The 16,710-nt window shown below is 36.7% G+C and overlaps 1 protein-coding gene across 3 annotated transcripts in view; it reads right to left on the reverse strand.

Moving 5' to 3' along the window:
- Window positions 1-16,710, reverse strand: part of LOC133655360 (zinc finger MIZ domain-containing protein 1-like) — a 70,886-nt gene that overhangs the window by 38,107 nt on the left and 16,069 nt on the right. For all 3 annotated transcript variants that reach the window (XM_062055439.1, XM_062055438.1, XM_062055437.1), the window contains exon 3: window positions 14,591-14,696. In XM_062055439.1, the coding sequence (XP_061911423.1) occupies window positions 14,591-14,696 (106 nt within the window). The remainder of the gene's footprint in view (window positions 1-14,590; window positions 14,697-16,710) is intronic.

Consider the following 16,710-nt stretch of genomic DNA (forward strand, 5'->3'; position numbering starts at 1 on the left):
GGACAAAGTACTAATACTATTGTAGTTGCCAACTCTGTTTTAGTTTTATATGTCATTAATCTGTGAAAATGCTAACAAACATTTATTTCTTCAACCTACTGAATAAGGGGACTCATTTTATCCAAGAGGAGACTAAGGGCAGCAGCAAAGTAGCCAAGACTAAAAATGATTAAGTATTGTAATTGCCAACTCTTCTTTGGTTATCTATGTCAATGAACTGTGGAAATGCAACAAATAGTATTTATTTCTACACAGTACGGGGACTAATTGTATCAACGGTAAGACTGAGGGCAGCAGCGAAGTGGAGATTGTGGAGTACAACACAGCAGCTTTAAGGTAAGATAAGGTTAGCATATAACAACAAATCTAACTAATGCTATGTTTGTTAAACCACGCTCGTGGCCAGCGCTAACCAACAGACAATATTTACTTCTTCAACTTAAGCGGACTTGTTTTTGTCCACGGGGAGACTGAGGGCAAAGTGAGCATGGGTTTGTTTCCGCTACGACTGGTACCTGCTTTAGCGGCAATTTGTTATCTCCTTCTTTTGACTGGGACATAGAGGTGTAAAAATGCCAGCGGCAGACGAGACAAACAGTAGCCATGCTCACTCCTCCATCATGAAGCGGAACAAAGGGGCGATACGGGAGGTGGGCTTGGGGGGTGGCAGCCCTAATCTCTGCACTAGTGAAGCCGGCAGCTATTTTAAAGACCCCCCTCCCACCTTGCTCTCCTCTCTGTAGCATTCTTCCCCCACCTCCCCGGGCAGCGGCAGCGCCTCCTCTCTCCTTGCCGGCGTGTCCAGTGAGCACACTGCACAATGCACATCAATTATTCATGGCCGCGCTCTGCAAAAGCCAATCACAGATGGAGCCGTGGCGCTAATGGGCTCCTCGCCGTCCGTCTACGCGCTTCCCATTGCACTCGGGCTGCGAAACCAGCCCAAAAAACATCAGCGGAGTGCAGTGGGTGGGGGGTAAGCGGCACGGGAGATGTGTGAGGGAAGGATTTAGCAGGAAGTAGAGAAGGGTTAGTAAAGACAAGAAGGGGAGTAAAGAGAACCAAAATGCTTATCTCCTCACCTCGGTATGTATGTATGCAGCTGCTAGTGATGTATCTCCTCTTTTCTGTCTAGTGATCCATTGCTCGCTCTCCCAATACACACATCACACAGAAGCAGAGCCACACAGCCAGAAGGGAGACAGGACAGGAGGGGAGGGGAGTTTAAAAAAAAAAAAAAAAAAAAAAGAAGCAAGGCAGCTCACATTTCAAACTTGCAAAGAGGGGGTGGTGCCTAATGTGCTAGACAGGCTGGATCTCGGCCTCGGTCCCCAGTCGAATAACCATCAAAATCATTCAAAAGCAGCAAGAGGACATGCCCAATGTAATACATACATATATGGCGGGATAAGGGGAAAAAAGTAGTGGCAGTGTTTTTCACACGCGACTTAATCCATCAAAATAGTAATTAAGGAGGGGGAGGAGGAGGCGGCTTAGTGTCGTGGCTTTCTGATGCATGCAAGGCGAAGAGGAGGGGCCAATTAGCGCTCACCAGCCACGGCTCTTTGGTTAAACACATTTGGAAATGAGCCTAATCATAACAACATCTAGTGTCGCTATGAAGCACCGTGTTTAATATAAATCCTAATACGAGAAATATAGATAATACAAGTAATAGTTAAGTGATACGGTTAGATAAGCTCTGCTTCTTGTTACTCCTTTTCGGACATGTTGTAGCAACAACAACAAAACAATTATACAAAACACTTTAAAATATAAAATTAAAAATAGAAACTAATAAGGCAGTAGTACCATGAATTGATTAACGTGGACCCCGACTTAAACAAGTTGAAAAACGTATTGGGGTGTTACCATTTAGTGGTCAATTGTACGGAATATGTACTGTACTGTGCAATCTACTAATTAAAGTCTCAATCAATCAATAGTGCTTTAAAAGATAGAATACAATTAATAGTAGAGATGTCAGATAATATCGGCAGGCCGATATTATCGGCCGATAAATGCTTTAAAATGTAATATCGTAAATTATCGGTATCGTTTTTTTTAATATCGGTATCGTTTTTTTATTTTTTTTATTTTTTTAATTAAATCAACATAAAAAACACAAGATACACTTACAATTAGTGCACAAATCCAAAAAACCTCCCTCCCCCATTTACACTCATTCACACAAAAGGGTTGTTTCTTTCTGTTATTAATATTCTGGTGCCTACATTATATATCAATATATATCAATACAGTCTGCAAGGGATACAGTCCGTAAGCTCACATGATTGTGCGTGCTGCTGGTCCACTAATAGTACTAACCTTTAACAGTTAATTTTACTCATTTTCATTAATTACTAGTTTCTATGTAACTGTTTTTATATTGTTTTACTTTCTTTTTTATTCAAGAAAAGGTTTTTGATTTATTTATCTTATTTTATAATTTTTTAAAAAAAGGACCTTATCTTCACCATACCTGGTTGTCCAAATTAGGCATAATAATGTGTTAATTCCACGACTGTATATATCGGTATCGGTTGATATCGGCATCAGTAATTAAGAGTTGGACAATATCGGAATATCGGATATTGGCAAAAAGCCATTATCGGACATCCCTAATTAATAGTAAAGTGACTATGGAAGAGGGGTACGGTTAGATAAGCTCTGCTTCTTGCTACTCCTTTTCGGACATGTTGTAGCAACAACAAAAAACAATTATACAAAACACTTTAAAAAATAAAATAATAATAAGAATAAGAATAGAAACTAAAAAGTCAGTAGTGCTTTAAAAGATAGAATACAATTAATAGTAAAGTGACTATGGAAGAGGGGTACGGTTAGATAAGCTGTGCTTCTTACTACTCCTTTTGATTGATTGAGACTTTTATTAGTGGATTGCACAGTACAGTACATATTCCGTACAATTGACCACTAAATGGTAACACCCGAATACGTTTTTCAACTTGTTTAAGTCGGGGTCCACGTTAATCAATTCATGGTAATTTGGACATGTTGTAAAGAGAAAATGAAAATATGTAAAAAATGGGATGGATCATATTGTAAATGTATGTATGTTCGAAATAAAGTCACTTTTTACCATCAACTATGTATTTACGATAAAGTAAAAATGACAATAATAGCAATAACAACACATCAAATTGACCTACACTACCGTTCAAAAGTTTGGGGTCACATTGAAATGTCCTTATTTTTTAAGGAAAAGCACTGTACTTTTCAATGAAGATAACTTTAAACTAGTCCTAACTTTAAAGAAATACACTCTATACATTGCTAATGTGGTAAATGACTATTCTAGCTGCAAATGTCTGGTTTTTGGTGCAATATCTACATAGGTGTATAGAGGCCCATTTCCAGCAACTATCACTCCAGTGTTCTAATGGTACAATGTGTTTGCTCATTGGCTCAGAAGGCTAATTGATGATTAGAAAACCCTTGTGCAATCATGTTCACACATCTAAAAACAGTTTAGCTCGTTACAGAAGCTACAAAACTGACCTTCCTTTGAGCAGATTGAGTTTCTGGAGCATCACATTTGTGGGGTCAATTAAACGCTCAAAATGGCCAGAAAAAGAGAACTTTCATCTGAAACTCGACAGTCTATTCTTGTTCTTAGAAATGAAGGCTATGCCACAAAATTGTTTGGGTGACCCCAAACTTTTGAACGGTAGTGTATATAAGAACATACAAAAATAAGAAGAGTAAGGACATCAGGTATGTTCGAAATAAACTTCAATCAACCAAGTAACTAAATAAGTTTTTACCATCAACTATGTATTTACTATAAGGTAAAAATTAAAATAATAACAATAACAACACATCAAATTGACCTACAGTACAGGCCAAAAGTTTGGACACACCTTTTCCTCATTCACTGTGTTTTCATGACTATTTACATTGTAGATTGTCACTAAAGGCATCAAAACTATGAATGAACACATGTGGAGTTATGTACTTAACAAAAAAAAAGGTGAAATAACTGAAAACATGTTTTATATTCTAGTTTCTTCAAAATAGCCACCCTTTGCTCTGATTACTGCTTTGCACACTCTTGGCATTCTCTCGATGAGCTTCAAGCACACCTGTGAAGTGAAAACCATTTCAGGTGACTACCCCTTGAAGTTCATCGAGAGAATGCCAAGAGTGTACGAAAAAGTTATCAGAGCAAAGGGTGGCTATTTTGAAGAACCTAGAATATAAAACATGTTTTCAGTTATTTCCCCCCTTTTTTATAAAGTACATAACTCCACATGTGTTCATTCATAGTTTTGATGCCTTCAGTGACAATCTACAATGTAAATAGTCATGAAAATAAAGAAAACACATTGAATTAGAAGGTGTGTCCAAACTTTTGGTCTGTACTGTATATATGAACATAAAAAAATAATAAGAAGAATAAGGATGTCAGGACTATGAAATAATATTAATTGTAAAAATACTAGTTATTTTAGCTATAGATTATTTGAGTATTCCAGTATTGATTAGTGTGTTGATTAATCGAATAATCGGATAAAACACACCTTAGTTTTTCATCTGTGTTAAAGATAATTTTTTTTGGGTTGAATAATATTGCGTCATGTAAGACACGTGGTCAAAACATAGTCAGCCAATACGTAGGAAAAAACAGCAAAAAAAGAGTGTTAGTAGGATTTTGTACAAAAAAGAAAGCAGTAATAATTAGGGTTTTGCTATTGGTTGTTTTAGTTATCTATCAGTTTGCTTGATTGATGGAGTAATCAGATAAAACACATTTTAATAGAAGTAGTTGAAATAATAATTAAAAAAAATCTGCTTGTCATAACCTTTATTTTTTCTAATAAATGTGTGCATGATTAAAACAAATGACTTAAAGCATCCGCTGTTCGCCGCCACACGGACAACGACACCCACACACCACAGCTCTCATGAGCGCTCGATTTATGCAAGTTCCGTGCTGGAAACTATGTCCATGTATTCGAAGTTCCTGGCAGTCCGGATTTGATCCACTTTTTAATTACGGTAATGAAAAGTTTAATTGGAGCCACAGAATATAAATCAAAGTTTTTTTCTAATCAAATTAATCCAATCCACTTTATTTATACAGCACATTTAAACAACAAAAATGTTTCCAAAATGCTGGACAAAAATATTAAAAACAAGTTTCAAATACAATCCTTAGCTCCACCAATGACTGAATAAAAACAAAATATATATAAAACCGATATAAAAACAATATAAAAATAAATATGATTAAAACGATTTTAAAGGGTAAAACCAATTAAAACAATAAATAGAAAAAGAAATATTTACCTAATAAGATAATAATAATAATAATAATAATATTAATACAGTACTAATAATAGGAACAATAATATAATAACAATAATAATAATAGCAATGATAATAATAATAATGAAAGTGTAATTATATATGACTATATAATAATATATGGTCATGAGCGGTACAAGCGCCGGGTGGCGGGGCTCTCCCTTAGAGATAGGGTGAGAAGCTCTGCCATCCGGGGGGAGCTCAAAGTAAAGCCGCTGCTCCTCCACATCGAGAGGAGCCAGATGAGGTGGTTCGGGCATCTGGTCAGGATGCCACCCGAGCGCCTCCCTAGGGAGGTGTTTAGGGCACGTCCGACCGGTAGGAGGCCACGGGGAAGACCCAGGACACGTTGGGAAGACTATGTCTCCCGGCTGGCCTGGGAACGCCTCGGGATCTTCCGGGAAGAGCTGGACGAAGTGGCTGGGGAGAGGGAAGTTTGGGCTTCCCTGCTTAGGCTGCTGCCCCCGCGTCCTGACCTCGGATAAGCGGAAGAAGATGGATGGATGGAATATATAGTAATAATTAATAATAATAATAATAATAATAATGGTAATACATTAAACCCTCATTTATCGCTGTTAATTGGTTTCTGACCAATTTTTTTTCCGCAAAGTAGTAATTATTACTCATAACTCGAAAGTGTTCTATGATAGAACATAATAAACTGTTACATTTTTTTTAACATTATGAGAGCCCTCTACTGAGCAGCGGCCATTTGTATGCTTAAAAGTGCTTAATTTACCACAATATATGCTATAAACATTAACATGCACATATATACATATATATATACCACTGCTAAATTGTAATAGGTGTGAAAATATGCTCCCCAGTGGCTGTGAGGTGCTTACTTCAGTGAATAAATGCTTCACTTCACTTGTTGCAGGAAAAAGTGAAGTTTTTTGATTGGATTCAAGTGTTGGGGGCTTGTGTTGATATTGAATGGCAATGAGGACTATGATGAGCAGACAGTGCTAAGGTGGAAACTTGTCGTTTAACTTATCTGTCTAAATGTCCATGATGGACAGAAAAATAAGATAAAGAATCAGTTAATCAACAGTAACATATTTTTTTATTTTATTTTAAATTCAAATATCTCAAGTAATAGCTAACTTGTGTAGCATGATTTTTTTTTTTTTTTACACATTTATAATTGTCGATACTTATGTAGAAAATGTGAATGCTTTGATCTAATTTGCTAAACTGGCAAAAATGTTTACAAATTTACATATCGATCAACTGATTTTTTTTCTTAAATATTTTAACTTATCCATTTCAAATGGTAAAATAACAAAGGAAATGTATTTATATAAAATTTTTTAAACTTCACTTAAAAAGACTAACAATAATGCTATAAAAGTCCATCATGTTGCTACTTGAAAATGACTTCTACTGTAGCAGCATTTTTTTAACGATCAATTAATCAGCTAACTGATTATTCTCTCTACTCTCAGAAATATTATCATTATCATTAATAATGTATACAATCAAAATAACCAGTCAAGGCAAAAACAACAACAAATAAAACCATTTCATCACAAGAATAATAACAGAAAAATATAAGAAAATGCTTTAATTATAAGATAAATAATAATAATAAAAAGTAGAAAATATAAGGAAGAAGTGCTTTAAAAAATAAAATATAAATAATCATAATACTAAAACAATTTAAATAAATTGGGCAAAAGAGCTTTTGGAAAAAAACAAGTAAAAAATAAAAGGCAAAAGTGCCTAATCTGATTCGTGTACTAAATAAATAAATAGACAAACAAATAAATAAATAAAGTTAGGGCAAAATGACTTTAAACATGAAACAAAATAATCATAAGAGAAAAATAACAGAAAAATGAATGGCAAAAAATATACAAAAGGCTTTAAAAGTAAGATATGTGCTTTAATTTTTTTTCTAAATAGTAAAAAAAAAAAAAAAAAACAAGGCAAAAGTGCTTTTGAAAAATAGTATAAAAAGAGGCAAAAGTGCCCAATCTGATTGTAATACATTAATAAAGTTAAGGTTAAAGTGCACTAAAAAAACAAAACAATAACAAATAAACAAAAGAACAACAACAACAACAAAAACCCATTATACAAAACACTTTAAAAAATAAAATAATACAAATAGAAACTAATAAGGCAGTAGTGCTTTAAAAGATAGATTTATTTTATATGTATGTACATATATATATGTGGATATATGGATATATGTGTATATACATATATATATGTGTGTGTGTGTATGTGTATATATATATATAAATATATATATATATATATATATATATATATATATATATATATATATATATATATATATATATATATATATATATATATATATATATATATATATATATATATATATATATATATATATAACATAAAAAAATAATAGGGTAAAAGTGCTTTTGAAAAACTTAAATAAAAAGTTTAAATGGTAAAAAATAAAATAAACAAATACATATTCCCACTTAAGAAAATGCATCACTGCTTGGTTTCGGCTATGCAATATGGCTACTAGCGTTAGTTAGTTACCTCCGGCACTTCCTATCAGCGGTCATAATCTGGACATTCTCATCAGGAAATGTCTTTTTTGTACCAGCACTGTCCCGACACAGATGACACAGCCAGCCAGACACGGCTGACAAAAGCCTGCTTGTCGGTGAACTTTCTCTCTCCGAGGTTATCCCGGTCATGCGAGGACGTGTAACCATCAGGCGACGCTACATGTGTTAGAAAAAAACTAAGAGACAAACCCGGCCTACCCGACTAATTATCTGCTGAAAAAGCTTGTTTGTTCCGCGAGATGAATAACTTTGTCTGCTGAGCCTGAGCCTCTTTTCACCCTTTCTGAGGCGAGGCATTCCAAGAGCCTGTTGAAGCGCAAACAATCGGGAATGTACCACTCTAAGCCACAGAGTGAAAAATTGCGATTATTTTTTATTTTATTTTTTTGCGGTATCCCTATCAAGCTTGATAAAATGGGGTGTTTGATGAGTTTATCCTATGAGGGCCAGCAAACTCGCTTTGATGGCGCCAGAGCTCCACGTGCAATGGCGGACGCCCTGCACTAAGACGCTCCTAGTAATCACGGATTAATAGAACGGGCTAATCTCATTCACAAAGAGGTCACTACTAGCACCCATCCCCCCTCTTAGCCGCCCCTGTGCATTGTGGGCCTCCTGCACAAAGGCAAAAAAAAAAAAGAGCTGCAAGATCTACCCCCTCTCCAATCATTCCTGTCCGCCGCCGCCCCCCCTCCTGAGTGCATCATTGAAGCTATCGGTTGTTCAAGTCGCTAAATTACACCGCCGCCTTTACTTGTCTTGTCAACTGTTCAGCGCCATTCAAGGGAAAAAGCAATTAAACTTAAGTAGAACAGACATATCTTTAAAACAAGTGCTCTCTTTGTCACAATTCAGATAAAAACCCCAGAAGTGATAATGAAGTTTATGTCAAGATGATCGACATTTATGTCCACCAGTTCCGCACATCTCAGCTTTTCCCAGCACAGTACGAGCCCTAAAGCCACTTTATAATGGATGTCAACGCTACAAGATGAACATTGATTTCTTTTTTTTTACATTGCTGAAATCAGCTGAAATCGCCCAATTTTTCTCTCATGGTCGGCGGACGTATTCCGATGGCGTAAAATAAATTAATCGGCACGGTCACACCACAGACAGAGAAATAGTCGAGACGCCCACAAAGTACAGCAGAACTCTTTGTGAACTCTTTAACGACTCCAAAGATTGTCTGATTATTAGTCATGTGCGATACCACTGATTTGCTTTCCTTTCTTTCTGATCCCGAGTAAAATTCAGGCTGGCGGTTGGCGATACCAATCCGATACTTTGTGCAAGTATACCCAACAAACCTAATTTAAAAAGTTTTGCCTTTTCAAATATACTAAATATTGGTTTTATATGTAAATAAACTGGGAAAATGCTAACAAACAAACAGTATTTACTTCTACAACCTTAAGAATAAGACTGGTTTTGTCCAAGAGGAAATTAAGGGCAGCAGCAAAGTAGCTCATAATAAATATGCTAAAGTATTCTATCTGCCAACTCTTCTTTGGTTTTCTATGTCAATAAAATGTGAAAATGCTACAAAAAAACAATATTTACTCCTATAACCTGCAGAATAGGAGTCTCATTTTATCCAAGCGGAGACTACGGGCAGCAGCAAAGTAGCTCATAATAAATATGCTAAATTATTCTAGTTACCAACTCTTCTTTGGTTTTCTATGTCAATAAAATGTGAAAATGCTACAAAAAACAGTATTTACTCCTATAACCTGCAGAATAAGGAGACTCATTTTATCCAAGCAGAGACTACGGGCAGGAGCTAAATTGCTAAAGTATTCTAGTTGCCAACTCTTCTTTGGTAAGAGGACAGATAAAAAAATAAAAGGCAAAAGTGCCTAATCTGATTTGTGTAATAAATAAATAAATAGACAAACAAATAAATAAATAAAGTTAGGGCAAAAGGACTTTAAAAATGAAACAAAATAATCATAAAAGAAAAATAACAGAAAAAAGAATGGAAAACATCTATACAAAATGCTTTAAAAGTAAGATATGTGCTTTAATTGTTTTTTTTTAAATAGAAAAAAAAATTAAATAAACTCGGCAAAGGTGATTTTGAAAAACCTAAATTGAAAAAAATGTAATCGTAAAAAATAAAAGGCAAAAGTGCCCAATCTGATTATAATACATGACTAAAATTAAGGCAAAAGCGCACTAAAATAAAAATAAACTAAAAATAAACATAAGAACAACAACAAAAAAACAATTGTACAAAACGCTTTAAAAAAAAATAATTAAATAATAAAATAGAAACTAATAAGACAGTAGTGCTTTAAATGATAGAATACAATTAATAGAAAAAATACATATAATCACATTTCTATCTTAAAAAAACAACAGTAAAATTGTAAGAAAAAAAGAGCAAAAAATCAGAATGTAATGAGAAAAAGCTGACTTGTTTTAAACTTATAATTAATAATAAATACACTCAGTCACCTATAACACAAAGTTTTGTCTTTAAATATACAACATCTGTTTTAGCATTTTTTCAAAAATAAAAAGAATATCAAAATGGCCCTCCCATTAGTATAGTACCCAAGACATTAAAACAACGTTGAGAACTTGTTGAATTAGGTCCTGGCGTTGAACAACTCAAACATAACGTTGAAACAACATGCTTTTTGACAACGTTTAATCAATGTTGGGTTCTGACGTTGATTTGACCATTGAATTTTGGTCATTTCTCAACCAATATTCTACAAATAAATACAATGTTGAAACAACATGCTTTTTGACAACGTTTATTCAACGTAAGGTTGTGACGTTGATTTGACCGTTGGAATTTGGTCATTTCCCAACCAACAATGTGGTTCCAACGTTGGACATCAATATGTCAATTTACAAATACAACTATTTTGCGACGTTGTTTCAAAGTCAGTTTTAAAGGACATGTATGTATAATCAACGTTGTATCAATGTCTTGTCCCTACAGGGTAATTTTAGCTTGTATTTTGTTATTGTGTACTACTGACTTTGTTTTGGTCAAACAATTGTATAGAACATTGGAAACTGCTTAAACTATTCCGGTGAAGGTTCTCATTCATCCAGGTCGTTAGCATCTCATGGCGTTCAATCGTTCGCAACTGGACTCCTTAAAATATTGTGCGGAACTGCACTTTTTGAAAATGTTGCCTATCATTATGAAAGACGATGGATGGATTTTTTTCTATAAATTTTAGCTTGTAAATAAACATAAATAAAAGTCCGCCAATAGGAGGTCCTCTATTTCACCCATTAAATCCAATAAATAACCATTCAAAAACCGCCAACAATTTTCCATTTACATTTCATGACTTGAATATTAGACACTAACATGAAAGCATGCGTCGTTCTTCTCAACGAGCAGCAGCTCCAGTTTAACATAAAAAGAAGGAACAGAAGAAGGTTTCTGAACATATCGGTTTTACTTTTCATGTTTTTTGCTCACTTTTAGTTTCCCCCATAACGTTATGGCCAATTATGCAAACTAGTTTATGCTGTGCGTGAATGCACAAAGGTGCGCTTTGTTGATGTTTCTGACTTGTTGGAGTGCTAATCAGGCATATTTGGTCAGTGCATGACTGCAAGCTAATCCATGCTAACATGCTATTCAGGCTAGCTGTATGTACATATTGCATCATTATGCCTCTTATGTAGGTATATTTGAGCTCATTTAATATCCTTTACTTTTATCCTCTTTGTATATAATTTAGTTTTGCATGTCTCATGACACATTATCTGTATGTAATATTGGCTGCATTTCAGATGGTTGTTTGTGTGCCATGTTGTTCCAGACCACAGCAAACGTTACCTAGCTTGCCAAAGATTGTAATAAATCTATTAAAAGAAGACAGCCTGCCGTTTTCTTTAACTTGGACACACACATTAAAAGCCAGTAATTTCCAGGAGTTATCTCACCTTCTGAGTAGCCTCTGATTAACTAATGGGTTCTAATGTTGTAAAAATGTGTATAATAAATATTCAATTTAAACATTTCTGTCTACGAAAATTTGCTTCAGCCTGCGACACATACCGTATTTTTCGGACTATAAGTCGCAGTTTTTTTCATAGTTTGGCCGGGGGGTGCGACTTATACTCAGGAGCGACTTATGTGTGAAATTATTAACACATTACCGTAAAACATCAAATAATATTATTTAGCTCATTCACGTAAGAGACTAAACGTATAAGATTTCATGGGATTTAGCGATTAGGAGTGACAGATTGTTTGGTAAACGTATAGCATGTTCTATATGTTATAGTTATTTGAATGACTCTTACCATAATATGTTACGTTAACATACCAGGCACGTTCTCAGTTGGTTATTTATGCGTCATATAACGTATACTTATTCAGCCTGTTGTTCACTATTCTTTATTTATTTTAAAGGCCTACTGAAAGCCACTACTACCGACCACGCAGTCTGATAGTTTATATATCAATGATGAAATCTTAACATTGAAACACATGCCAATACGGCCGGGTTAACATATAAAGTGCAATTTTAAAATTCCCGCCACACTTCCGGTTGAAAAACTCCTTTGGATATGATTTCGAACCCGATTTTGTGACGTCACAAAATCCACGGAAGTGGTTGGACCCCATCGAACCCGATACAGAAACCTCTTGTTTTTTTCGACAAAATTCCACAGTATTCTGGACATCTGTGTTGGTGAATCTTTTGCAATTTGTTTAAAGAACAATGGAGGCTGCAAAGAAGAACGTTGTAGGTGGGATCGATCGGTGTATTAGCGGCTAAGTACAATACTTACAGCAACACAACAAGGACTACTTACTACGCCTAGCCGATGCTTGCCGCCAAACCCACGGATGAAGTCCTTCGTCGCGCCGTCGATCGCTGGAACGCAGGTGAGCACGGCTGTTGATGGGAAGATGAGGGCTGGCTGGCGTAGGTGGAGCGGTAATGTTTTTATCATAGTTCTGTGAGGTCCGGTTGCTAAGTTGATAAATTAGCCTTAGCGTCGTTAGCAACAGACTTGTTAAGCCTTACCAGGCTGAGAATTTTTAACCGTGTAGTTACATGTACATGGTTTAATAGTATTGTTGATCTTCTGTCTATCCTTCCAGTCAGGGGTTTATTTATTTTGTTTCTATCTTCATTTGAGAACGATGCTATCACGTTAGCTCAGTAGCTAAGTGTGTCACCGATGTATTGTCGTGGAGATAAAAGTCACTTTAAATGTCCATTTCGCGTGCTCGACTCTCATTTTCAAGAGGATATAGTATCCGAGGTGGTTTAAAATACAAATCCGTGATCCACAATAGAAAAAGGAGAGAGTGTGGAATCCAATGAGCCAGCTTGTACCTAAGTTACGGTCAGAGCGAAAAAAGATACGTCCATCACTGCCTCTCAAGTCCTTCACTGTAACGTTCCTCATCTACGAATCTTTCATCCTCGCTCAAATTAATGGGGTAATCGTCGCTTTGTCGCTCCGAATCTCTCGCTCCATTGTAAACAATGGGGAATTGTGAGGAATACTAGCTCCTGTGACGTCACGCTACTTCCGGTACAGGCAAGGCTTTTTTTTATCAGCGAGCAAAAGTTGCGAACTTTATCGTCGATTTTCTCTACTAAATCCTTTCAGCAAAAATATGGCAATATCGCGAAATGATCAAGTATGACACATAGAATGGATCTGCTATTCCCGTTTAAATAAAAAAAAAATCATTTCAGTAGGCCTTTAAATTGCCTTTCAAATGTCTATTCTTGGTGTTGGGTTTTATCAAAGAAATTTCCCCCAAAAATGCGACTTATTCCTTTTTTGTTATGCATTTTCGGCCGGTGCGACTTATACTCCGGAGCGACTTATAGTCCGAAAAATACGGTAGTCATTTTGATAGTAGGCTATTATAGCTAATATAGACACTTGCGTCATGTGTTGCCTTCATTATAAGATTTATATAAGGCTTTTCATTTTTGCGGCTCCAGACAGATTTGTTTTTTGTATTTTTGGTCCAATATGGCTCTTTCAACGTTTTTGGTTGCCGACCCCTGGACTAAAGGGAAAATGGATCACTTTATGGGCAAAAACGGTAAAGTTGCTGGTTGCACTCTACTCCATTTTTCCTATGTTTTTCTTTCAACAACTATTTGGACAAATAATAAGTGCCACAAACGCAGCCTCTGATAGCGCAAAGGCCGTCCTCTACACCAAAACCCTGAACTTTGTGTTGCATTCGCAGAGCCAACTTTTCTGGCCTCTATAGTCATGTGACACTCTTCCACCCCCTTGGTCGCTGGGCAACGTCCCTGCTGGATGTCAGGGAACAGGTCCTGCCCCTGGGGCCCTGGGGGAGAGTCGTTTAAGGGCCATCTCCTTGGCTTCCACAGAGCGCTTTCTTTGCTCCTTAACAACCTCCTTGGCGGGGGGGGGCCTCTCTCTGCAGAGCGTCTGGGGGCTTTGCTACGGCTGCCCGATAACACTGGGACTTTCCCAACACTATTAATATATAAAAAGGTCTGAGATCGTAAGAACGTGAAATATGCAATGACAAGCGGAAACCCCCAAATCAAACAAAAGTCCAAATCCTTCCAACGCCTCGATATCAACCCAGATAATCCCTCACAACGCCAACGTGACGGATTTCCTCATACCACGCCTGACACGCTGACTTTGGGCCGGGGTGCGGCGGCACAGGAAGGGAGAACAAAAAAAAACGTCGGTCTTACCTGCCGATTTTGGGGTGAACTTGTCGCGATTGGCAGCGCACACCGCCAGGAGTCGGTAGCCCAGGTCCAAGTCGAAGCCTTGCTGCGCTGCGACCCGGCTGACCACCTGAACACATCGGGCGAAAAGTCGGGATAATGTCACTTCTCCCGTTTATTATATACGGTATATGGCCAACAAAACAATCAGTGTCCAATCAGGGATGGTCGATACGGCCTAACATCTGTATCGCCATAGACAAAACCCAAAACCAATGAAGTTGGCACGTGTAATTCGTAAATAAAAACAGAATACAATGATTTGCAAATCCTTTTCAACTTATATTCAATTGAATAGACTGCAAAGACAATATATTTATTGTTAGAACTGAGAAACACATTTTTTTTTTTTGCAAATAATCATTAACTTAGAATTTAATGGCAGCAACACATTACAAAAAAGTTGTCACAGGGGCATTTTTACCACTGTGTTACATGGCCTTTCCTTTTAACAACACTCAGTAAACGTTTGGGAACTGAGGAGACACATTTTTGAAGCTTTTCAGGTGGAATTATTTCCCATTCTTGCTTGATGTACAGCTTAAGTTGTTCAACAGTATGGGGTCTCCGTTGTGGTATTTTACACTTTATATTTTGCCACACATTTTCAATGGAAGACAGGTCTGGACTACAGGCAGGCCAGTCTAGTACCCGCACTCTTTTCCTATGAAGCCACACTGTTGTAACACGTGGCTAGGCATTGTCTTGCTGAAATAAGCAGGGGCGTCCATGAAAAAGACAATATGTTGCTCCAAAACCTGTATGTACCTTTCAGCATTAATGGTGCCTTCACAGATGTGTAAGTTACCCATGCCTTATGCACTAATACACCCCCATACCATCACAGATGCTGGCTTTTGAACTATAACAGTCCGGATGGTTCTTTTCCTCGTTGGTCCGGAGGACATGACGTCCACAGTTTCGAAAAACAATTTGAAATGTGGACTTGTCAGACCACAGAACTAGGGCTGCAACTAACAACTAATTTGATAATCGATTAATCTGTCGATTATTACTTTGATTAATCGATGAATAATCGGATAAAAAAGACAAACTACATTTCTATCCTTTCCAGTATTTTATTGAAAAAAACCCAGCATACTGTCACCATACTTATTTTGATTATTGTTTCTCAGCTGTTTGTAAATGTTGCAGTTTATAAAAAAAAAAAAAATTTTTTTTTTAAAAGTAGCCTCTGCGCATGCGCATAGCATAGATCCAACGAATCGATGACTAAATTAATCGCCAACTATTTTTATAATCGATTTTAATCGATTAGTTGTTGCAGCCCTACACAGAACACTTTTCCACTTTGTATCAGTCCATCTTAGATGAGCTCGGGCGCAGCGAAGCCGGCAGCGTTTCTGGGTGTTGTTGATAAATGGCTTTTGCTTTGCGTAATAGAGTTTTAACTTGCACTTACAGATGTAGCGACCAACTGTAGTTACTGACAGTGGTTTTCTGAAGTGTTCCTGAGCCAATGTGGTGATATCCTTTACACACTGATGTCGCTTTTTGATGCAGTACCGCCTGAGGGATCGAAGGTCACGGGCATTGCCGCTTACGTGCAGTGATTTCTCCAGATTCTCTGAAACTTTTGATGATATTACGGACCGTAGATGGTGAAATCCCTAAATTCCTTGCAATAGCTGGTTGAGAAATGTTGTTCTTAAACTGTTGGACAATTTGCTCACGCATTTGTTGACAAAGTGGTGACCCTCGCCCCATACTTGTTTGTGAAAGACTGAGCATTTCATGGAAGCTGCTTTTATACCCAATCATGGCACCCACCTGTTCCCAATGAGCCTGTTCACCTGTGGGATGTTCCAAATAAGTGTTTGATGAGCATTCCTCAACTTTCTAAGTCTTTTTTGCCGCTTGTGCCAGCTTTTTTGAAACATGTTGCAGGCATCAAATTCCAAATGAGCTAGTATTTGCAAAAAATAACAACGTTTTCTAGTTCGAACGTTAAGTATCTTGTCTTTGCAGCCTATTCAATTAAATATAGGTTGAAAAGGATTTGCAAATCATTGTATTCTGTTTTTATTTACCATTTACGCAACGTGCCAACTTCACTGGTTTTG

Source organism: Entelurus aequoreus, linkage group LG08, assembly GCF_033978785.1.
Source record: "Entelurus aequoreus isolate RoL-2023_Sb linkage group LG08, RoL_Eaeq_v1.1, whole genome shotgun sequence".
In the NCBI taxonomy this organism is placed as follows: Eukaryota; Metazoa; Chordata; class Actinopteri; order Syngnathiformes; family Syngnathidae; genus Entelurus; species Entelurus aequoreus.